Source organism: Enoplosus armatus, chromosome 10, assembly GCF_043641665.1.
Source record: "Enoplosus armatus isolate fEnoArm2 chromosome 10, fEnoArm2.hap1, whole genome shotgun sequence".
NCBI classification, from domain to species: Eukaryota; Metazoa; Chordata; class Actinopteri; order Centrarchiformes; family Enoplosidae; genus Enoplosus; species Enoplosus armatus.
In genome coordinates, this window is record NC_092189.1 from 16,899,346 (window position 1) to 16,924,746 (window position 25,401).

Below are 25,401 nucleotides of genomic sequence, written 5' to 3' on the forward strand. Positions count from 1 at the left end.
AAGAGTTTATATTTTTGCGCTGGTAGGCTTTAAATTCCATTGAGGATATGTTGAAGATTTAATTGTAGCTTGTCAAAAAAAAAAACACTTCAAAAACAAGTCATTATTTATTCTGCTTGTTCTCAGAGGAAAACTGGTTTAATTCTGCACTGTAAGTGTCTCTGCAGCCAGAATAAAAGTCACTGAAACATTCACTTAAAGCAAAACTAACTAACCTCCTGCCTAATTACACATATTTGTCATGAACAACTTTTGATAAAAAAGGGTGTTGGCCACACAGTCTGACGAGAAAGAAGTCTGACAGAGATCTGCCCATTGCTTCAGTGCGCATTAGATTTGTGTTTGGATATATGGTGGCGGTGACAGCTTACTGATGGTGTCAGCCAGTGCCTTCAGTGTTAGGCCGACACCTCAGGCTGAGAGATGTGACTGATGGTTTTCTGCCCATTTCAGTCAAACCACACATGACCCTTTTCTGTTTCTGTTGTATGAAATGTGCATAACAACCTCCTTTAGCACACCTTTACACATAGTAATTTTTACTGAAATCCTGGTGCTGGAGGATAAAAAACATCTCTGTTGTCGTCAGGCTGTATATTCCCTGAAATATGCCAATCATCTTTTCTATTATTAAGAGTCACACCATGAATTTAAAAGCTGTAATCATTGACATCTTACAAAATGTTGTTTTTCATCCTGGAAGATAAATAGGTGTCTCCCCCGGCCTATTCCTTGCCCACACTAAACCATGTGTTTGTGACATCCCTCTGCTGCCAGCCCGAATTCAAAACCCCCAAGCCACCGAATAATAAATGCATCATGAAGTGTAACTGATGAGCATCAGCTCAGGGTAAACTTTTAATCTCTGCTGAAATGTAGCCAGCTAATGCTAAGCTGGGAGAGCATTAAAATGCAACATTGTCCATTGGTCATGCAGGGAACCACCAAAACCTTTCAGGCATGCACTCAGAGGTTCAAATCAAATGTGTTTTTGTGCTCCCTGCACATCGCTCGCTTCACACATACGCAGGAAACAAAAGTCATGCCAGGGGTAAAAGAAAGCATCGAGTTAAATGTATCACCTCGTGGCCACAAACTGTTCTAGCCTGTAAACAAGTGCAAGTAGATTTAATCCAAGATTAACTAAAGAATGAGGGAAAGAAACAGTGTCTTTGCTGGCAAACCCCCCCCCCCCCCCCCATCAAATTAAAGCTACTCTAAATCAATATTTTTATGTTAATACTGGATTTAATTACTATGTATAATGTTAAAGGGGTCACTCAGTGACAGACCCATAGAGACTTATCACCTGACTCTGCAGTTCCCCTTAGCTAAATGGAACTTTTTAGCATCTTTCAGCTCATTGTTTTGGTTTCAAAGCCCGTAACTTTACTGTTTTGGTTCACTCACACCAGCATCGTTTTCATGCTGTTTTCTGTGAAAAAGCTCTTATAAACCCACTGTATGCTACTTGCCTTGCACTAAACTGCAGACAAACAAAAATAGTGACTAGCTGGTGATCATAGTGGAATTTTGTCTGCTCAAGAGGTAGTCGTGACCAAAACAGAGGTAAAAGGAGAGTGAACATTGGACACAACTCTGAATGAATGCTGATGTTGCTCCATGTCTGTTGGACATGTAAATAAGTACTGTTTGCTAGCACATTTGCCATATCACCTATATAAAGGTGATATGTTGTTGTGTTTACAGCTTGTTGTGCTGCCAACAAGTAAACTGTTGCAGATTCAAACAATACAGAATGTCTGTTCAGGGAACACATGGTTAAATTTGACAAAAAAGTTAGATGACATTGTGTTAATACTTTTAACAAAAGCTAACTAAATATTTTAGTTTAAATTTCTGCTCCTCACATGCATCGTTTGTTAAATAATCAAACACACACAAGTAATATTGGATCGTCTTGTATGCATATGCTTTGGCTTTCAGATAAATGTACATGGACACATATTTGCATGACTATGATGAAAGTCCCATACCACAGCTTTTATGTTTGCACTGCAAGCTTGTCAGTTATCAATACTGACAATGGCCAAACTCTACAGTCAATCTGCCCGTTTGACAACACCTGTGACCAGCACTTGGTCACAGGTGTTGTCAAAAATGTATTTAATTGCTCTCGCTACAAGAGGAAGACCAGGCAGATAGCTGAGGTGGATGCACTGTAGATGTGCAGGGCTCAGGTGGCTTCACTGTGGTTATTAAACCACAGTTGTGCCTACAAACGTGCTTTTCGTTTCACCACCTTTCACTCAGCACAGATCAGACCAACGCAGCATACTATGCGAGTCTCGTCAATATCCAGGTACCAAAATATGTGACACAGTGGTAACGTAATGCAATTAAGTGGACCTCTCCACTCTTCTTCCCTGGTCCTGGCAGATTAAAATGGCCACTTATTGACTAGAGCAGCACTTTGGCTCTGAGGTTCAGTGCTGTAGGTCATTATGTCGTCTGCAATTAGAAACATGAAGTGGGGGAACATCATGAAGCCCTCCATCATGTCATTATGTCTGACCATACAGTCCATGCTGATTAAACTTCACTTTCAGGGAGTCTGGCCTACAAAAACCAGACTGAATATATGGTTGGACAAAAAGAAACAGTGGGCAGTGGAGTCAAATTGAAGCTCTGCTTTGTAATTGAATCAAAAATCGCATTAACTGAACCATTAAGAATGGCCGTGCTGCAATCAATCAGTAATTACAGAGGCCTGTAATTTATCAGCCAAATACTGCAGGCTAAAGCTAACAGTAGCAGAGCACACTGCACTCAATCATTAACGCAAAGTAAAATGTATACCTCAACCAAAGCCATTGGTTTTTATTTTGGTAATTTTGGCTGTTTTGTAAGAAATCTAAATTGCCTGTGTGCTACAGCACAGTGACTGAATTGAAATCATTTTGCATGTACAGCGTACGATAGGATTCAGGTTCAGATGTTGATTAGGCAAGTAAAAGAATAAGGGAAGAAATAAAAAAAATAGGGAAGGGAGAAACCTGATAAACAAAGGACAACACGCGGACATTAGAAAAGATCAAGATCAAACTAAACTCAGTCTGAAGATTAATTTAACTCTTTAACACCCTCCCTCTTTAATGTGAGACCTTTGCGATGAACGTTTTAGGGGTTTATTTCATTTTCAGATTGCTTTGAAGGTACATGTAGTGTAGCGGCAACATAATGTTAGCGTTTCACTGGTAAACTTAGCTGTCAGTTGTGCCTGCATTACTAAATTCATGTATTGCATGAGTTGGGGGGGGGGGGGGGGGGGGAGCATGGCATTACAGACAAGTTGAAATTTAAAAGATGTCACTACTATAACTGTAATGTAAAAGCGCACTTTGTGGCTCATGTAAACACCGTGATCCTCTTGGAGATGTTTGTCGGGTGGTAAAAGGGGGTGGAGAGGGTCATTGAGGGGTATTAACAGCTGTGTTCAGAAAATAACACAATGGCAGTAAGAGGGTCTCTCCTCCCCGGGAGTATGAAAGGAGAGTGGTCCAATGTTGGGATACAATGTGTGATTCCTCTACACAATGAATTAATTAGTGTCATACAACTCTCACACACTATAGGAAGACCTAAATGACATGCCCAAGCCCTAATCACAGTTTCAGTAAGCAAACCGATGCATTGATGTCCACAGGTTGCTTTGTGTATGAGGCAGAGTAGCTGTGCAATCAAATGTTCACTTTATTGCTCTCTCCGCTGTAACAGCAAGAGATCCAGTAGGGTCTCCAATAATCCGTTTCCATAGAAATAGCTCTGTATTGATGGTTGGACACACACTGTCCATTATCTGACACTTTGTGATATAAGTGGGCTGTTTGCCATAAGTGGCCTGCAGGTGACTGTCTTTTAAACACAAAATTACAAAACTGCTTCAAGGGTAAAACACCACAGATCATGTACTTCCACAAATCCCTTGAGCTTTGACCTCTGGATCACTGGCAGACTTTCCTCCACACATTAGTGAGATGACTAGTTGTCCTTGACAGGTGAAGTGCAGTATTAACGATATAGTGTGCTCAAATAAAAAAAAACCTGAAAAGAAACCCTGGCAGTAGCCGAACCAACAGTTTGAGCTTGAAGAAAGGTGTTGTTGCTAAGCCCAAGGATATTTTGGGTTGCTTTGGTGCACAGCTTCATAGAGAGGATGATTTTGAAAGGATGCAGCTTTGATTGATGAGTCTACCAAGGATGTTTTCTCATAATAATAGCTGTCTGCAGTTTACAACCTGTGCCACTGCTGTAAAATAAACCTTAATTAGGAGGAAAAGTTTAGATATGTTAGATATATTATCATAGAAATATGATAACATGTACAAATATAGTACTACCAATTTAGTAACATAGTCATTTACATAGCACATATCGCTGACGGGAAGGTTGTGGGTTATTTGAGACGAGTAATAATGTCATTGTAAACTTTGATTTTGAGTTCTTGTTGCAGTGATTTTCTGTTGCAGTTAATAGCCAGTTATGAATGGTTCAACACATGAGAAAACGTCTGGGGCAAACGCATACACCCTTCTTTTGCACCTCTTCTAATTAACTGGATAGAAAAAGGATACTAAACATATTACCAATATGGCAGGCTTTCAGACTGTGAAAGTAGTCGGAGCCATATTTATCTCAAAGTGTGTGAGTCTATTAGTTCCTATCCTGAGCCTTTAATTAACTCTACCCACATTTCTTGATTCAATCAATGGCCTGCCAGGCATTCGTCTTCCCCTGAAAGGACAGATTCATGTTGGTTGTTGAAATCATGCAAGTGGGGCCAGGCTAACAATCATCATATTAACTAAATATTTGTATTAATTAACAGTAACATTTAATGTTTAATTGGAGTAGTTATATTTTAGGTCCAAATCAGACTGATACTCCAGTTTGGAAATGTCCAAACCCAACCCGACATTCAGCTCAAGCCCCTCAGGTCCATTCAGGCTCTGGTCCGATCTCTAGGAAGCAATAGTAAAAGTTTGTAAATTAATAATTCATTCTGTGAGTTTACATGTCAATCCAGACTATACATAGTTTTTAGTTTTTCTACATAAAAAGTCTTCTCATATAAGGCCTTTGACATGCTTCACACACAAAAGTAGTTGGAGTTCAGTTGATTTTGGATACATTTTTACTGCCACATCCAGGATAAATAAAAACCTGCTGTTTACAAACAAAAGAGGCTTCAGTGGTCACAAGCAACTCGTGTGTTGAGTTGGCAGCAAAATTCAATTAAAGCCCTTGTTCGGTCAAACAGTTGAAATGGTAATTTCAGTGTAATCCAGCCAATATTTGAATGCCCCAGGCTTAATGACGTCACATTGACATTGGGTAAAAATTGCGGTCAAGGAGAATGTGTTGTGACATTTTATTACGGCTCTTTTGAGAGCATAACTGGGATGTCTGGCTTGATGTTCAAAAGCCATGATTTTATCGTGTTTTTGTGGCTGGTGACGCACACTCTATTAGTCATGCGTGGCCATACTTTGTTCGTGGTTATCTCAGGCCACACACTAGGCTCAGACCTTCCATAACAGGACTGGAGACACATCTCTTTATCATGTTGAACAGACACTGCGAGTCCTGAATGTATTCTTTCTCTCACTTTGGTGCTTGACCACTGAGACTCCCTCCATTTGTCTGCGTGTCCCCACGAGACGCCCACATTGTTTCCTGAAATAGTGTGTCAGATCCTGCCGTTCTCTTTGGATGAGAAATGTTAATGCTTTTCAATAAATGGGTGGTACACCTGATAAATGTGTCATGGACTCTGTTGATGACACAGGGTTGTGCTGTTTTTGTCATTAATTACAGCAACAAAAACTATTTCAATTCCAGTGAAACCTGGAAGGATTTGCTTCTCTCTTATGCAATGGAGGATGGGGGTATTATTGTAGCAATATTATTTGCAGATGTGCAAGAATCTGTAATGCATACTCAGATTTGTGAATGTGTACACTAATCTCTAAATGTGCATTAGATTTGTTCATGTGTAAGAGAATCTGTAAATATGAACTCTTAATGTAAATGGCATTAATGAGTGAAAGGTATTTAGCTAAAGAGCTGGAAAAACAGACGATTCTTCAGTTCCACCTCAAGTATGTCTTTTTACATGCCATTTTTTCTACACTCCTGCCCTGCCTGAGATTTGCAAATGTGTGGCAATCTTTCTGTAACTTCAGGTTTCCTTTGCCCTTAGTCGAGGCTCACAGGCTCACGCTGCCAGGCTGACCCTTTTTACTAACTTTTTACTGCCACACTCTTTGGGAGCGACCAAAGGGTGTGATGGAGCTGTAAATGCCACTGTACCGTTCCCAACTGCTCTGATAGCAAGCACAAACAGGCGTATCTACATTTTCACGGCTTTCCATCTAATGAGGGAGCTCTTTAGCTACCAGCCACAGCAAACGGCTCACACTGAAACAGACTTTACAAAGTGCTTCAGGATAAAATTAAACAATGTAATGTGAATATAAACAATTCATTTAAAATTAAGTTTATTAATGAACCTTTGACAGACATTTTACAGAACACTGTGTAGACTTCAAAAATAATAGTAAATGATAGTCAATGAAATTAGCAAACAACCTAAATAAAACAATGTTTTACTATAAGGTTTCATCTCTCACCTTATCATATCTTCTGCAGCTATCTCTAGAAAACTGTGTACTCCTGGTTTATGTGTGTATGTTGTTGTACTGCAGTTTTCCGAGGTCAAAAATGAACTTTGAAACTCTACATTTTAACATCTTAAAGAGTATCGACATTACCTAATGGATTCAGCTGGGATTTCTGGGACGTTTTTCAGCTGAATAACAGCTGTGGATTTGGGCCTTTCCTTTCTCTGATTTACTCTGATGGTCGGCATCTTTTTGGGCTTGCCATCATAACACGACATTTTCAGGAGACACTTTCCACTCGTTAGGAATTTATTTCCCCTCGGATAGCAAATAACTTCTGTTGGTTAAAGTGAGCTTATAGACGCTGTTTTAGCTGACCATTATTTGCTAGCCTAGGATACAAAAACCCATAACACAAGATATCATATATCAAAAGACTGACTCATTTCTATACAGAAGCTGGAACTTGCTCCTCTCAGACAGAACAACACATGTTGTAAATGTCTAACTTTCAAATTCTCTGCTTTTTCAAACATTAAGCCTCACTGTATATTTGGCCCAATACAGTAGTAATGTAAGGAACCACCTGGGAATAACTTTTAAACAAAACTGTTTCATTCCAAAACACTTCATACTGTGTATTTGAGAAAATGTGTTAAGTGGTGTTTACTGTTCAATATTTAAAGAACTTGAAAAAATATCCACCTGTTAACATCAAAGAGCTGTTGGCATGTGTTAGCTAGTTGGAAAGATTTACATTTACATAAAACATCTGATGATTTGGCCAAAAGGTTGTTTTTCCCCTCAGTAGAGCTGACAGTTACCAATTAAGGCAGAATAATTACAAAAACCAGCATGGGGTTTTCACGGTAGGAAACCGAGAACAGTGAATACAATTTTAATGATTTTCTCAATAATGTACTTTACAATGCCTTGAAAAGGGTAAATATATGTATCTTCTGCTCAGCAACGATAAAGGAATTATTATATTTGCAAAAATTACAAAAGCAGCAAAAAAGTTATGCTCACTTGCAATAATAAGTATCTTGAATAAAGATACGTGATATTTGCCTCCAAAACTGTAACGGTACAGTCCATCTTTACAGAAATGTTCTGTTAATAGCCAGAAATGTACCAGAATAATTACACAAAACCCAAAATGTCCTCAAACTGCGCAGCTAAAGTTCTCATCAAAGGGTAGAAACCAACTTCTACCTTTAGACATGGTGAAATGCTACATTAGCAGCATGAGTGAAATGAGTCACTAGCATTTCACAAAGCATTGTTAGCCTCCCTCCTTTATGGGTATGATTCAGAGAATCCCTGGTAGACCCAGCTCCATGGTGGCTTTGTCATGACACTGTTGGTTCCAGCCAGCAGCTTGATCAAGCGAAACAGGACAGCGGCTATGCCTACAACTTCCTTCGTCCTCACTGTCATGTCCAAAATATGGGTCATGTAGAATTCAGTGGCTGTGTATGTGTGTTTGTGGGAATCATTTTCTATATGACTATCTGCTTTACGTCTCCTGGGCTAAAACCTTACTTCACAATACAGATTGACAGCAAAGCCCCAGTAGCTTTTATTCTTTGGTTTAAGGCACAGGTGGACTATAACTGGGGCCGAGCGCACACTGACTCACCCATGGGCCCTTGGCTTTCTTCATGTCTCTCTTATAATGCAGTAACTGCTATGGTGCTATGGTCCCCAGGGCTAAATGTGAAAGCCACCAAACCTTACTTCTTCCAGAAGCAGCAACCGTAAGCAGTTAATAACCATGAGGGAGTAGCCAGAGGAAAGTCAGAACTGTGGAAGACTAACCAAGAGCTAATACCGTATATAGAGGAGAAAACCCCATTGCATAAGCTGCTTAAAGGAGTTCGCAAATGGCTAATAAAAGAAAAATATTATAGTTGGGGGTGATGAGCTCCAGGTAACAGGACAACAAGCATATGCTATCAGAGGATGTGATTTACACTGTGACTGATGGGAGCTGACACCTCTATCCATATTCATATATGTGCATGTAGCAAATAGAAGGCATTCATCATCACAGTCAAGCAGTCCACAGCTTCTAATTACATGTTCACACAGATTGTACTACCTCTGTAAGATCCCAGCTGGAGAGATTTCCCAGTTGCCTTTAAAAACTAAAGAAGGAGGAGAGGGTAGGGGGGATGCAGAGCCCAACATGTGGAGGCGTGCACAGCTGGTGAAACCCTCTTTTTTACACACAGACACACTTTGTAGTGCTTCATTATGTCATGCAATTACCATCCCAGTTTGGTTGCATCGAAAAATCCCATCTTACTTCTCTAAATCACTGCATTTCATTACCTTGACTACCGTACATGGAGAGGAGGAAAGAGACAAACATCCTGCTTTGATCATGGTGTTTATACACTCTTCATGTGAACACAACCATTCAGCTTACAGCACGGTTCATAACAACAGCATAAATTGGCATGCATCAGCTATGATAGCTCAAAGAAACTACTAGAAACGTTAAATGTGCAGATGACAAGAAGAGAGATGTGTGTACATAAACTTGGTTCTATTTGCATGAATCTAGATGTGCTGTGTTTTGATCCAAGAGAACAAAATGGACAATTATTTTAGCACTTTGCAGCGCCCGGAAACATGTCAAAACAAACCTAAAGCTTATGTGGTGAGGAGCTGACAACAGTATGAGGATAAAGCCGCAGTCCATCTCAAGCCCCTAAGCAGACACATCAAAGCAATCTTTTGCAGTCAGGATAGTCCCCTCTCTCTATCAGAAATCCTGCTAGCCCTGTTTCACAGAGACTGACAGGAGGCAATCCGTGCTGATATCAGATCTTAAACGTGAAAAAAGGTGGCCTGAATACAGAGAGGCTCGGAGAGACATCTGGAGGATGGGTATGAGGAAGCTCTATGCTAGATTCATCTCCCTTGGGGGGAGAAAGGTCAGTTCCTCAGGTTTATCACTACGACTGCCATTTAAACTGCCACTGCTGGAAAGCTTGTGATTGTTTGATTTTGCTTTGGGGAGAGCTAACAGGAGGTAAATGCTGAACACTTCATATGCAGCTAAGTACATATTTTTCCTTTAAAGTTCAATGCTAATGGCCAGTTGGAAAGAGGACTGTGAATTAAATGGCCTTGGTTGAGTCACCATTGATGCAAATGCCACTGATGACTGTAGGTTTTAGCAAAGAGTATATATTTGATACCATGTGTAGCGTGATAATAGTGCATATTTAACAGGGACAAAAGGTCTAAACATGAGGGGCTCCTCTCTAAGGTTAGTATGTGGTTAGCCAAGCAAGTGTTCATCCAAGTGGTTGGCTGCCATAACTCCTCGTTAACACATACCCATTTAAAATTACTCTCTCCAATTGCCACTACACCAGTGCACAATGAAGTAGCTCATTCCCTGAGCGATGCGTCGACATGAATTGTTTTTCTTTTCAAATCCCGGCAGCTTGTTGAAGTTATATCACTGAGACAATCAGCTTTTCCTTGATTTTGTTCTACATAGATGACTGGAGGAGAACACAACTAAGTGATTCTGTTTCGCAAGGATGTCAAAATGGTTGTTGTCCCACACATCAGGGGACATTTGCATAGAACTGAATGTTTCTGAACGTCCCTACATTGTTCTGCTAGGAGTTTTTCAAGTTTGAGCCGCGGTGGGTGAATGGCATCCCATTTCATCTCCAGTCTCTGTATGTACTATGTACTATGGTGTATGGGGCATAAGGATGAGCACGGAAGTACATCAGTCCACTAATGGCCCCATTTACATGGTTTCCAAGGAATGTGGTGCAATGAAACCAATAGGCCCAAAAGCGCACCACCACCCAGCAGTGGAAGACTACGATTACACTTACACACATCCTGGCATCACCATTGTTTGACAGTTCTCATACAGTGTAATCGAAAGTAAGCAAACGGTTCAATCGCAGAGCTCTCAAGGATCTCTGATCTTGAACATTTTTTCACATTTCTGAAATTGCATTTCAGTGCCTCATATTCCCCAATTATAAATGTAAGAATATTTTCTGAAGGTTGAGCTCAAAGAATAATATTTGCTAGATGATGTGTGTGTGTGTGTGTGCTGAACAATTCATTCTGTCATGACATTTTGACAGCAGATGTAGAAATTAGGAGTTGGAGAAAGTGTAGGACCGTTTTCTTCAGGTTTAATCACGCTGTGTTCAGAAACCCAGCAGATAAGAAGTATTAAATCACAAAGAGAAGGATATTATATTTCACACAAATATGAGTTTTAAATCCCTAGACTAAAATGTATTAGAGTGCCGAAGATTAGTTAAGGCTGCATGGGAAAAGCCTGGGGTGGTAGTTGGAGTTCAGCGTAGTAGAAACAGGCCATCATGAACATAAATCTGTCATCAAGCTCATTGTTCCCTCGTCATTACTGTGGCATATCATTTCTGCTGAGTACTCCAGAGATGTCAAGCCTCACTCCCACAAGATTAAAGATTGCATTACAAATTAGTACGCATGAGCAATGGTACAGAGTTGTTCTTTACTTAGGTTAGCATAGATTAGTCGAAATCATAAAACCTCTGGGTTTGCATTGAGACAGCTAAATATACTTTAATGAGAAGTAGATTCTACCATTAGCATTGGCTCATGGCTGAGAAAGATCTACAAAACAAAAGATCAAAGATAACACCGAGGAAAATAGAAATAGTTCAAAGACAGCGGTGGATTTGAAAAGAAGCCCAGTAAACACCACGATATCTAATGGGAATAAGTCCTCTGCCACTGTTTTAAGTATGCGTCTTTGTTCTTCTGTTCTTTCAGCTGTTTAACCCTTCTGTCCAAACATGTACGGAGGCGTATAAAAATAGTGATAAGGCTGCTGAAGCAATGTAATATACACTATGCAGAGTTTTAAAGGATGAGTACGGTGATATTCTGCACGTCGGTAATTGTCAACAAAGCCCATGAAAAGCCCAAAACCAACAATGAATTGATCCTACCAAGGAGTACTGCATGTGTAGCCAAAGCCTGAAACAGTATTCCTCTGCATCATCGACCTCCATTGTTGTCATTTGAAAATGGCTGCTGTAATATTTTTTGAGTCGATTACATGCACACAGCACTGGATTTGCAGCAGGAAATAGTCCCTAACAAATGTACTATTTATTATTAACTAACAGTGGACAAAAACTGAAGTGCCCGGATTTAGTATTTTTTTGTATACTGTATATTTGTGACATTTGCGTGAGTCAGAAAGTATGGAAAGACAAACCAACACATTGTTGGTTTTGGTCTTTTATATATATAGAATAAAATATATAATGTCAGCAGCTTTTTTCTTTAACAAAAACAACAAAACAGAATGTAGTCCATTGTCTTTCCTAATTGTAGACAGTATATTAATGTGTATTATTAATTAATTTAAAAAGTCAGATATTGCTCTACAGATGGAGGTCAAATGCAAAAATGAACTGTCTGAAAAATTCAGGATTCATTTCAAATCCATCCATCTTATTATTTATCTACTGTAGATAGAATATGCATGTATGCCCTGTAGGATTTTCCCATGACATCATAAAGCCAATGAAAGAAATTCTAGTAATCTGCCTCTACCTCTGTACTGAATGCTTAATCTGCACACAGTTTTCCATTTCACCTTGGTCCTACTAAACTCTGGCTTATTGTTGGCATACCAAAGTCTATTTACATTCTGACTATCAATTTTGGCCTCTATGGGTTGTTTTAGCATGTTTATTTCCATGTCTCCACTTTTCACAGGGCGTGCAGATGTGGTTTACAAGTTAATGTCAGCCAGGCTGAGTGAGAAGGTTTCAACTGCAGGAATCTCTGTCTATATCTATGTTTCCATACTTACAGGTGTGGCAGTGGTCATGCCATTGAAGATAAATGTGCGAGGGTAAATTGCAGTGTGCTCCAAATACCATTCCCCAATGAGCCTATTCATCAAAAAGGGAACAGCAGTAGCTATGGGCCATCATATACAACAGTGTGAAGACTACAGAGCTACACAGGTCATTAAAGACAACAAAATGACATGTCATTGTATTACCGAAAAGCATGCTGTGGTTGGACGTATTTTGATCAAAGGCTTGTCACTGGCATGAGTCAATTTGTACAGTTTGGTGATAGAAAGTTGTGTTGATTGTCATAAATGCATTCAACCACAACGTAAGAGCCCTTCTATGAGAGCGATAGCTAAGGCTCAAGTGGATGTCAAGGGCAATTTGACAAGTAGGAAATTAGAGCAATGTGTTTCAACAGGCGGAGAGAGCAGTTTTCTTCTGTTTCCCCATTATGCTAATGAAACTAAAAAGTTAGTATGTTCATGCATGGCTGTCTAATGGCTCTGATATCCCCCAGTGCTTCCTTGTAGGAAACCAGGGAACAGCCATACTGCGATATGATGTGCTGTTCTGATCACCAGCTTCTTAATGAAAAAGCAATTAGCAGAATATGTTTGCACACCATGGGCAGAATCCCATCCCATCTAATTAGAGATCATTTTTATCAGTTGCTTCTAAATCTGAGGCTGAACGAGATTATATACAGAATAAGACAAAAATGCTTCTTGTTGTTTCTAAGTGAAAATCACTCAGCCGGTTTTGTAGACTGAATATACTAATGTACATCTAAAGGCGAGCATTTAACATTAATGTCTGTTCATATTTGTAGTGTATACTGAGGCTTTATGTTGTAAGAAAAGGAAGCAGGGAAATTTGTAGATGTAAAGAAATGTTGGTCTCTTGCTGACCTTGCCTCCCTACCCTCCTCTCCCCAGACTATTTATGTCCTCATACATTTAAGCCTTATGCACCGTATACAGAATGACAGCTCTAGCTCTCTTTTCTTTTACTGTGTATGGTTGTATATTCCTTGTAACTAAATGATGCAGAACACTGGAAACAGGTTGAATTTCTCTGGTTATGCAGCCTCTCATTCCTTTACCTAAGCTGTCTGGACACTGAAATTACAACAAAATAGCAGAAACAAATAACAAAATAGGTAGTTTGTCCATGTCATGATCTCCTGTGTTAAAGACCAATCCATCTATAGTATGTCTGGACCCTCCCTGATTAGGACTCTTAACGTAATGATTCTGGATTAACACGTGATTACGCTGGCTGGCTGTTGCTCAAGGAGCATTTTTCTGCTCTTGAGAAAAATTGGAAAACAAGGCAACCGTGTCCAGCACTGGCCCATGCATCCATGTTTGCAGAAAATTAATACATGCAGTTTTTCTGAACCGTTGGTCATTTGTACGCATACATTTGTACGATTAAAATTAATGGCTGACTGAGATTTCTGCTTAAGGCCTGGTGGGGTGGAACGGTAATAAGATGCAGAGTAGCTCTTCAGATGAGTTGCACATACAGTGGTTTCCAATGGTAGATCTGCTGTTTGTGTCCCTCTCATAGCTGTAGACTGCACTAGTTTGAGTTTCTGCGAGTACAGGATGATGAACAATGTTTTCAATGCCTATTTAGACAAAATAAAACATTAAAGCAAAAAAGATGTACAGTAGTACATTCCTGAGGAGCTGTTTGAATTCTACATTTGTATAACCACCTCCGTTTTTCTCTTAAAAGTGTACGTATGTAATTGCATTTCAGCCTTGATTCTGTTGCTTTGCTTTCAAAGCCAAATAGAGTCACTTGCTAAGAAGAGAGTGACAGCCAAAACGTGCTCTATAATGGAAGGAAAGAAAGAGTTGTTGCGTATTCTCGACAGCAGTCTGGCACGGATGAAAGGGATGTAGGGGGAAGCAAAAGGTCAGGCTCATTAAATGTCAGCAAAGAGCATCTTAATAATTGAATCATTCAGACAAAGAACCACATGATTTAGCTTTGAAGGGTTCTGAGGAGCCACTTGCAGTTACACGTGTCGTTTTATAGTCTCTAGAAACTGTAGATATAATTTTAAGACTGACTTGTACAGTACATTAACCTCAAAAGACTTAATATCCAAAAACAAGTATATTCTTTGCCAAGAAAGACATCAATTTTTGGGAGGCGTCCAGTTTTGTTTTGTTTTTTTTACATGCAGCACTGCCACAGACGTGTTTGTGCCAAAAACTTGAAGATCAAAACTTTTGACATGCTTGAAAACAGACTTGGGCTGTTTTTTCTTTCACCCTCTCCATAATGTAGGATGTATTGAAGCACTGGTGACACTATACACAATAGTAAGGAGTCCAATTAGAAATGCATGGGGGCTGATGGAGAGGTGATGTAGGCCCAGAGGGAAAGCAGCTCCTCCCACAGCTCAGGGTGAGACGTTCAGCTGTAGACCTCACCACAAAGAGTTTACTTAAACAATGATTACTCTCTGAGTAGCATTATGCAAGAAAAATAGTCCTTATTCACAAATCAAAAAATGTTTTTGCTGTTGTTTCTTCAAGTGTGTTTAATAAGAAATGCTGAATATCTGAAACATAGAAACTTCTGATATGCATACCCCAAGATGTATCAGATAATTAGCGCCAATTGTTCCTAAATTTGAATTTACTTTTGGCTAAGAATCACCAAGTCATCCTCAAAAAGCCATTGCAAATATTAAAGTGCTCCCAAATAAAAAGAATTTAAAGATAAAACTTTTTAATTTAAGTTTAAATAAATGCTATTACCGGAGATTGATGCAAATTTGAGCATCATTAATACACCCAGTGCCACAAAAAATAAATGCTGCAGATGTATGTATGACAAGGGCCTAAATAGAAGTGTTCTTTAATACATTTAAGACTATATCCGATCATATACTGTAAATGCATACTACATGCAGACCATTGTGTTTAATCAGCATCAAGAAGTGTCATAGAAATAACAAGACTTTTTACAGCTGAGGAATCTCATACTGTTGTTTTATCACAGTTTATTAACATCAACAAGCGTGAATGACTCACACACACAGCTCCACAGATCCAGGCTGCATTTCGCTGGAATTTGCTGTGGAAGTGTGTGTTGGTTAAAGAAATGAACCTTGTCTTATGGGGTAGACTTGCTATGTGTTGTAAGACTGAGTTCTTTGACTGTAGTGAACCCCTTTATGATTGTACCATCAGAAAAGTCATATAATGGATCTCATCAGTCGTCAGCCGGCTGTGTCAAAAAGCATTCACAAATCTCTGCTAGACCATGCAATTGTGTTAGAGACCCATTCTTCCTCTATCAATATTTCTTGAAAACTACAGTTTATTGTCACAATCATTTGTCTCTAAAAGCTTGTCACCACCTTGTCGGAGAAAATCACACTTGAGACCAAACAGGATATTTTATTGTTTTGTGTCTATCTGTAAAACAAGCACAACCAAAGACAGACAGTTTGTTATTAATGGCTTATAGTAAGTGAAAGAGTCTGACCATAAATCCATCTCCCTGTGTACCTGTGTGAGTCTGTAACTGGGTGTGAGAGAGAGAGAGAAGGGATGAAAGCGGACCAATATGCTGTAAAATCAGCAACACTACAGAGTGGACTTTAGCCAGAAGCAGAGGAGTGGAGTCAGGGGACCAGTGAGAGTTGAGCTTTACAATGTAAGAAAGACTGAGATATGTGCACAGCTCCACTGGGAAAATCAACAAAGGTGCTGGTTTTATTTTGGCCACACAGTACTAGCAGCTTTGCTCCAGGAAGGAAAACTATTGGATGGTACGTTGCCATGTTGAATTCTTCTGCCCCTCACTATGTGTGCACGGCTATGCAGCAGGCTAAACATAAAGATGAGATACTAAATAGACCAAAAAGGTACTGTAAAAGTTAATTAGTACGAATAATAATAAGAAAAGCATAAACTAGCTGTTAAATTAGTTGCATTGTCCTGGATGCCAAAGAAAGATCAACTTTAAGTTCCCATTAATTAATCTAGTAGACCCAAAGGTTAGAGATTCAGCCACTTTAACAAGTAAGAGGTGGTCTTGACAACCTGCAGCCTTGCAAGGTGGAGAATTGTTTGGTTCTTGCAAAGGTTTGCAGTATAATTATTGCCAACACAACACTTAGTTATTCCTAAATTGATTTCTACAATTGGCTGCATTCAGTCAAATTCAGACATCGAAGGACAAACACTGTCAATTCAGAACATTGAGGAACTGACAGCATGCTGCTTTCCATCTGAAGACCAGGAAGTCATTGACAAATCATGGCAATCTGTGTGAGAGCAAACGAGGAACTAACAAAACTGTCTTCTGAAAGTAAACTCTCTAAAAAGTAATAGTAAAAGAAATACACATCCTTAGTAATGGTACAGGGAAGTGGAGGTCTTGGCTCCGACAGTGGGAGCTGAACCACTGATTATATCCCTAGCATTGCCCGTTCACCCGGGGTTGATATTGTGTGGTTAGCTGGTGGGCCCTGACACCCATCTTAGGAAATAAATTTTGCTCTAACATGCAACAGCATATTTAATCTAGGCTTCATAATTATAAACACAGTGAAGTAGTCAAAATGATAGCCATCACAATTGCTTAATTTCTAAACAATTCCTAATTGTTGCCTACCCTATTATAAGTGGAGGATCTCTCAGGATCAGCTCAGCTTTACTCTTAAAGTCCCAAAAATATCCTCCACAGAGTCCTCGATCCTGTAGCCCCTGACGATGCGTTTTACAGCTGAGAAGCAGTAAGATTGGTGGATCAGTGACTGGCTACACACACTCACGAGAACACAGGGCATCAGCAGAGCTGTGCCTCGGAGGGGATTGAACCCACCATCTGTACTCCAGAGTTTCAGATCATGACAGATCGTGAACTGTTAACAATTGTATCAAAAGCATGGGGTGCAATCAGCTGTGCTGCAGCAGGGGCCAGTAATAAATCAAATCCATCGTGAACCAGGGTTTCCTGGCTTAAACAGCGTTTTCTTGTTTCTTTATACGTTTCCTTCTGTCTTTCTTTGCTTTTTTTCCCCTTTCCTCCCTTTACTTTCACTCGGCCCTGTTGGTTATTCCTGTCAGTGGCTGCCTGAGCCTCACTGGAGCTCGTATCAACTCCTTACTCTCCCCGGTGTGACATTCATAGCATTACAATTGAGCCATCAATCTGTCAAGCCTTACCCCTGCTAAGCCACGAGCAGTGGGAAGCTCAGGGGAGGGACAAGTTTACCTCTGCTTCTGTTTTGCTTGCTGTAGTTAGGGCCCAACAACCACAGTAAGCCTCAGACATGATGTGAAATAGATACGCTTTTAGATGCCAGCTGAGGCAAGCCATTCAGTCATCATTTTTCACCCTTATTTCCCCCATCCACAGCTGGGCATTTTTTGCTGATGAACTTGGTGATAGCTGTTGGCTTCTCATTCTCATTATTTTTTTTCCCCACCACCCCCACTGCTACCTCTCACACATTCACACTCTCCTCCTCTGCTGTTTCCCAAAATCTTCTTTCTTTTCTTTCTCTTTGTATTTGTTCCCCTTCTCCTTCCCTCCCTGGGTAATGTCAGACTGAGCTCCTGTAAGGAGGAGATAAAGCCCCCCGGCAGGGCAGGACCACAGCTGTCGCCTTCTGACTTCCTGGACAAGCTCATGGGGAAAACGTCAGGATATGATGCCCGCATCAGACCCAACTTCAAAGGTACAGTATATGCCAAGGCAGACCATCACAGTAGCCCTCAAGAAAATCCAGTAGAAAAGCACAAGCACTCGAAAACAAAACAAAGACCAGTGGATCTGTGCTGTGAAAGCTGAGCAGCTGACCATCCTTGTGTGTATGTGCTGTATGTTGTTCTGGTAGAAACTATGATTTCAGTTGGACTTTAAAAATCATGATGATTATCAGGTAAGCTCTGGAGATTTATGCGTGACTATGCAAAGATAATAATATCCTCTGAATGTGTAAGTCATACCAAATCTATAAGTATGTGTATCATGTATGTGTGTTTAGATTTGACTGAGTTATGACTCTGAGAAGGAGTCCGATTTTTTACACGAATCGCAGCAATCAGGTGCTCAAGGCTTTAAAGTACCTTAATTGCCTCCATGAGCTGTGGGTCACAGCTGCTGCTGTGCCAACTGCTGACCATGTTGATAATCAATAAGCCAAACTACAAACACTAACTTCCTGTTGTTTGTAGATTACCAGCATGCATCCCTTTCACCTCACGCAGTATCTGCCTCACAGTTTGAAAGTCATTTTTGTTTAGGCAACAAAAGCACTTTGGTTAAGGTTAGGAAAAGATCATGGCTTTGGTTAAATGTTACACATCTTATGTTGTACTTCACGTCACTATTGACGTTTTCAATATTAAACCAAGAGCACGATTTCCCCTAATGATGAGGATATTTCTCACTAAATATATTTGTATTTGTATATAGTTGTTGTAAAGTAGTAGCATATAAACACAAATTCAAAAGTCAGGGTTATACCGACTTATTCCAAAGTTGTCTGTAATTTCCCCAGAATTCTTTTCTTAAAACTCTGAGGTTGTAATTACACTTGAATTACAGGCTGGAAAAAACACACACTTCCCCCTAGTGCCTGTAAAGAGCAGGCTCTTCGACAGCAGAACTGGAGCTTGCATGACTTGTATTGTAGCAACATTTTCAGTCACAATGACTATATGATGATAAAAAGTAATGAAGAAACTGCTGAAAATCTTAAAAAGCCACTGGAGATATACAGTATAATAGGTATGTTTAATGTGGAAGGCAGTGTGATCTCAGGAATCCCATCTGAGGGGAAACGTGTAAATCCAGTCTGTTTTTTCCTCCCTCAGGCCCACCTGTGAATGTCACCTGTAATATTTTCATCAACAGCTTTGGGTCCATTACAGAAACTACAATGGTAAGAAGACCTTGGAGATTTCAAGTGTTTCACATATGTTAGGGAAGCAAATGTATTTTCTTAATGTCTAAAAATCCCACTGCAGTTTGTTTCTAAACATAATTATGGATTATGGTTTTATTGTTTTAGTTGTATGCACAATTTTTATAGAAATCTTAAAAACACTCCGTTCTCTCTTTCCAACTTCTTTCCTAATCCACTCAGTGCTGAAGCCGTTCCCTCATTTCTGTGTTTCCTGGAGCATAACGGCACAACCTTCAGAGACCAATGGGTCACTGACATGCTGATAATGAACTGTCCACTCTGCAATTAAAATGAAAAATTGAGAAAGTGAATGAAAAGGGGTATGGGAGAGAGGACGAGGGGTTCAGGGAAAAATGGCTGTCCTCATGTCCGCATTTACAGTGTTATAGCTGCTGGGTCAGCACAATACAGCAGTGAAGTGTTTAAGGGTGTCTGAGGGAGGACCAGAGGGCCAGACCTCCAGTCAGATCAGCCCAGAGAACGACAACACTAATGATGTCATTGTATGCACTGGTGAAGCATGCCTTTTATTCTGATGAATGAAGTGAACAAGCAAGAAAAGGAACAATCTCCAATGCCCAAAGATGAATTCTGAATTAATCGCACAGATTAGAATTCTAATTGAATTAGTCATGTATGCTGGCTGCAGGCAGGACTGATTGTGTTCAGGACTTGTCCTTGGCCTGGCTGGCAGAGCCAACCCTCTGTTGACCAGCAGCACATGGCTGCTACGGTTGAACAAACAGTACACAATCTTATTCAATCAGTTACTTCAGTAAAACCCGATGAATATGGTGAAGAAGGGGTAATTCAACAAGAGTGGCGTCTTTATTATGCTGAACCACTGAGGTTACATTACAAAGATGGATCGTCTTGCACCTATCATTATGATTGGTGAGATATGAAAAAATTTATTTGTACTTTTATTTACAGAATTATATTTCAAGTACACCACTTATTGTCTGAGAAAATGCCATTTTTCTACTTCAAATCAACTATTTGGCTGGTTTCAAATCCTCCTAGACCCATTGTTCACTGTGAACACTGTGACGCTGCCCAGCTAAAAACAAACAAACAGGAAGTGGGTGAATCTATGTCAATAAGAAAAAACAGCACAACGGACACACGAACTTCCTAGTTCATTTCTTTGTCATGTGGATTAAATCATTGCATATGAAACAAAAAAATTGCTTTTGTAGATTTAAACTTTAAAGTGATATTCCATCCAAGAAAGGTGACTGTTAAAAGTTTCATCTTTCATAGAGTATAACAGCTTTGTTCAGCTTAAACCCATAATCAGTTAGAATGGACTCCAATAGTGACCAGTAACAGAACATTCCCAGAAACTTTTCAAATCTCGTCCGCAGAATGATCCACTTCTAAGCTCTCCATCTGCACTACAAACTTCAGTGATGATATATTTTCCATTAACTACCCTGAGTTCTTCCACAGGACTACCGGCTCAATGTATTTCTACGGCAAAACTGGAATGACCCACGTCTGGCGTACAGCGAATACCCAGATGACTCCCTTGATCTGGATCCATCCATGTTGGACTCTATCTGGAAACCTGATTTATTCTTTGCAAACGAGAAAGGAGCCAATTTCCACGAGGTCACCACTGATAACAAGCTGCTACGGATTTTCCAAGATGGCAGCGTTCTGTACAGCATCAGGTAACTAAAGATAAAATGTAAAGATCGGAGCCACTGAGTATTGTTATGGCCAGTTGGAGCAGGACATCAAGAGCTTAATCAACATGTAGATGCAGTATGATGTGCTGAAAATGGGCATAAAAGTTGTACTTTTGCTATGCCTTTAAATATGTCTGCACTTTAATTCATATGAACATAAAACATGTGACCATAATATACATAAAAGTGGTCTAGGTGATTTCAGAGAGGTCTGTTTGGCTACACTTCTCTCAAATAAAGTGAAGAAAAACTTGTGCAACTTGATTTGGTCCATGCAGGCAGATGGAAAACAAATCCCACTCATACATGACCTCTCGACCACAATTGCAGCAGATTGCTGCGTTGCCAATCACACGCCCCCCTTCAGCACTTTTCCGCCCACTTAGGCGCAGGTGTGGATAAAATGCACAGAAATGTCAAGTGTGCAACTTTGAAGGCTATTTGTTTAATGACACCGGATTTGCAGATGGCTTATTGAACCATAACATAGGAGGAGACAATGCCTTTTTAGTCTCTGCTAGCGTGTCACATGAGTTCCCATTTTACAACTTTAAACTGATTAATTCTTGGAAATGTAAATAAATCATGTGGACTAAATGTGTGCAAAAATTTAGTTGAATTTTTCCTATTGAAAACACACTAATTTCACCCTTCTATGGAAGCCCACTTTTCTCTAAAATATTATGTTGTTTAAAAAAATAAACTAAGAAATTTATTAATTTGTCAAGCTAATATTTATACATTTTATAGGATTTAATTTGGATGAGGGAGAGACATACAACAAAAATCCTCTGTTGTATTCAGACTCACAGTATTGCAAATCAGCCTCGTCATTCCACTGATTTACCGCGTCCTCTAGATTTGCTTACTAACTAGGTTTTGTAATTAAGGATCAAACGTCTTTTTGTGCTCTAAATACATGACGCATATTAGGCAGCGTTAGGAGAGTCAATCACTTGGGTAGTATGTTCTTCAGCTGGCGGAAAAGATATTTTGTCATCATAACACAGTAGCAAATGGGTGCCTGTGTGTATACTGCTGGCGGCTCTTGTCTCGCCTCTGGGCGATGCATTCAGCAGGTAATTACACAGCTTTCCTCCAGACAGACTCCCAAATAGCTCTCTCTCTCTCCCTCTCTCTCTCTCTCTCTCTCTCTCTTTCTTCTCTTTGGATCCTTGAAGGCTTAATGCATCAACAGCACAAGAAACAAAAGTACGGATGCCTACACCAATTACTTTGCCATTACTGTGGTGCGACGAGTAATCAAATGGCAGCGTAACTCAATATGTTTTCCAATCTACTGCTTTTAAAGGAAAATCTATTTAGTTTTTTATTGCAACATATACAATACTCCTGTTTCATAATTTGTAGAAACAAAGCAGCTTGGCACTGATTTATTTCACTGTTCTTTTAATCTGTTAACCTATCATTTCACCTTGTGTTGTGGTGTCTGTTCCTTGATCCCTGTTGTGTCTTTTGACATCCCCTTTTGCTCCTCTTCTCTCTTCCAATCTGCTTTTCTATCTCAGGCTGACTCTTACCCTGTCCTGCCCTATGGACTTGAAGAATTTCCCAATGGACATTCAGACCTGTACCATGCAGCTTGAAAGCTGTGAGTCTTCATCTCCTCTTCCTCTTGTCTCACTTTCTTCTTTTTTATCTCCCCCCTCTTCCTAATTTTCTACCTTTTGCCTGGCTTGTCAAGTGTCTAACCTTGCTAAATTCCAAGAGATAGGTACTGTATCTTAACTAATACATTTGTCTCATTATCAGGGTTATATTCAGTGTCCATGTGGAAAACGGTTCCTTCATGTTTTCAAATTGCATGTCATGTGTTGGTTGTTATATCAATTATATTTCGAATGCAATTGCTACCATTAAGCTAGACACTCATCCATGTATACCACAGCGTGGCACAGGCTACATTGAACTAGCCCCGTTCACGACAAGTACATCCACTGTGTAGCATTTCCTAGTCATGGATGCTAGTAGTTCGATCAGAGTGTCAGCTAATGTTAGCGGCTCTCACCAAACCTAAAACTCTCCTTAAAAAGGCTCTTCTAACGTTAAAGGTGAAACATATTTGATATTTAAGACTCTTTTACAGGGTTCTCATATTGAAATGAGTCAGCCGTAAACATTGTTAGCCCAAGACGATGTTTTCAACAACTCATGAAGCTAACGTTAGCTTAACTAGCTAGCTAGTTACAACTGACCGCGGTTAGACAAAATCGACAGTTGTGGCCTACAAATGAGAGGCTGCTTTTATCTACCACTGCTTGAAATCAAGGATCCATTGTTTCAACAATTACTAAAACTTTTGAGTGGTAAAACTGCCACCATTTTCACTGTAAACTGCATACGTAGAGCGGAAAGCTTGACAGGTGTGGAAACAGTAAGGGGTGGTGGGGCTAAGCAAATGGTCAGGCCATTCTTTACTTGTTCACGTTTACTGTAGATTTATTAAAACGGAAAAGTTCCAGAAATGTACAAAAGGCATTTGAAACCTTTTAAAATGTTATTACATTGATAAACTTAGGAGAAGAATAATATTTCAGTCTTCCCTTGCCCTTAGCAGAGATAGCATCTGCTCTCATGAAACCAATTTCCAGGATATAAATAATTTTGTGTCCCTTTTATTATATGTGACCCACCCCCTGTGCCTAGAGGTGACCTGATTTCCCATCATAGGGACAAAAGAATTTAAGTCTGGTAAAAGGGAGGCAACTGAAGGAGCACTCATACCATGGAGTCACAGCACCTTTTCAGAAGCATTTCCCACAAACAAATAAGTCAAGCTGAAAGCTGGTATCTCTACCTGCGTCCTTATCTGATTCAACAACAACAACAACAACAACAAGAGGTATTGGTTTGTATAGAACTAGTTACTCCCTCTTTGTACAGGAGGCAGCATGATAGATTTCTGCAAATTAACATAGGGACAAAACGATAAAAAAAAATCCAATACATTTAGTGCAGAATGTCAGCCAGAAAAATAAAAACAAAAATTTAAAGACATTTTACCCTTTAGGAGTGCAAGGCAGAGGAGAGACAGATGTATGCTTAAAGTAGCAGAGTGTGTGTGTGTGTGTGTGTGTGTGTGTGTGTGTATCACATCACACTGTCATTAGGAGAGACGTAATCATTTCTGATTAAAGGCCTGGTGAGGATACTTGGCCTCGTGTTGACAAGTGCTAGTACACCACCCAAGGGTGTGATCACCTTGGCTAGAGCTCGATGTTGAGAGGACATTATAGGTTTTACTGCCACTACCGGAGCTGTGGAAACACCGTCTGTTCAACATGAGAAAGTGAGAGAGGCGGGTGAAAATAGTGGGGGAGTTATCTTTGGGGTTTTAGAAAGCCATGGCCAATCTTCTTTTCTGGCCTTTCATGCCACGGGCTTATATAGATATATAAATAGAACCAACCATAAGATTCAGCCTTATTCCGACACATCAAAGCCGCATATATGCAGCTTATACCACTTCACTTTGCCTTGAGCCATCAGTGTCCGGTAACCTCAAATCTACTTTGTAACTCACACTATAAGTAAAAAGCAAGACTAAGACCACAAATCTGAAGCATAACCGTGGCTGCATTAAGATAGTGGCTTTCATTAGGTGAATGGCTTTTTAACATGAAAAAGAAAATGGCACGTGACCAATAGTCACTACTCCACCTTGCGAAGATATTCCAGACACTCTGCGTCATGAATTTAATTTTTATTGCACCTTGAACACTATGTTGATTATGTTTTGACGCCTCTTAGCGTGTGGCTGGCGGAAGAATAGACGACCATTTCATTATCTTAGGAAAGCATTGGTATTCCCCTCGCTTGTTACAGCAGGATGTGTGAATGACAGTGAGTTCTCCTCATGAACAAGATAAGTGTGTTTGAGTGGTGTTGTTCTTCAGGCGTGTGGTGCGGGATAGGGTATAACATCTTGAATAATTGATGTCTTTGTAGCTCAGGCCTTAAAGGGTCCCAGTTGACATCAGTATTATTCAGATGTGTGAGAAAACCTGCGTTGTTGTTGCATATGGCATGCATTTTTAATATACCTATAATCAGGCAGCTGTGAGAAGGAGAGCAACCCTCAAAAAGGAGCAGGCAAATCAACCGTGTGTGGAACCAAATTAATTATTGACTTATCCTGACCGTTTTACTAAACTGTATATTTACTTGCAAAACTAAATACATATTCCATTATGTTACAGTTTGTACATTACTATGGGTGCACATGGATTGTGGTGTGC

At 39.9% G+C, this 25,401-nt stretch overlaps 1 protein-coding gene across 1 annotated transcript in view; it reads left to right on the plus strand.

The window, feature by feature from the left end:
* The window catches only part of glra4a (glycine receptor, alpha 4a), a 40,332-nt gene that overhangs the window by 6,278 nt on the left and 8,653 nt on the right, over window positions 1-25,401 (plus strand). The window contains 4 exon segments of the mRNA XM_070912927.1: window positions 18,085-18,215; window positions 19,357-19,424; window positions 20,901-21,124; window positions 22,672-22,754. Of these exon segments, the coding sequence (XP_070769028.1) occupies window positions 18,085-18,215; window positions 19,357-19,424; window positions 20,901-21,124; window positions 22,672-22,754 (506 nt within the window).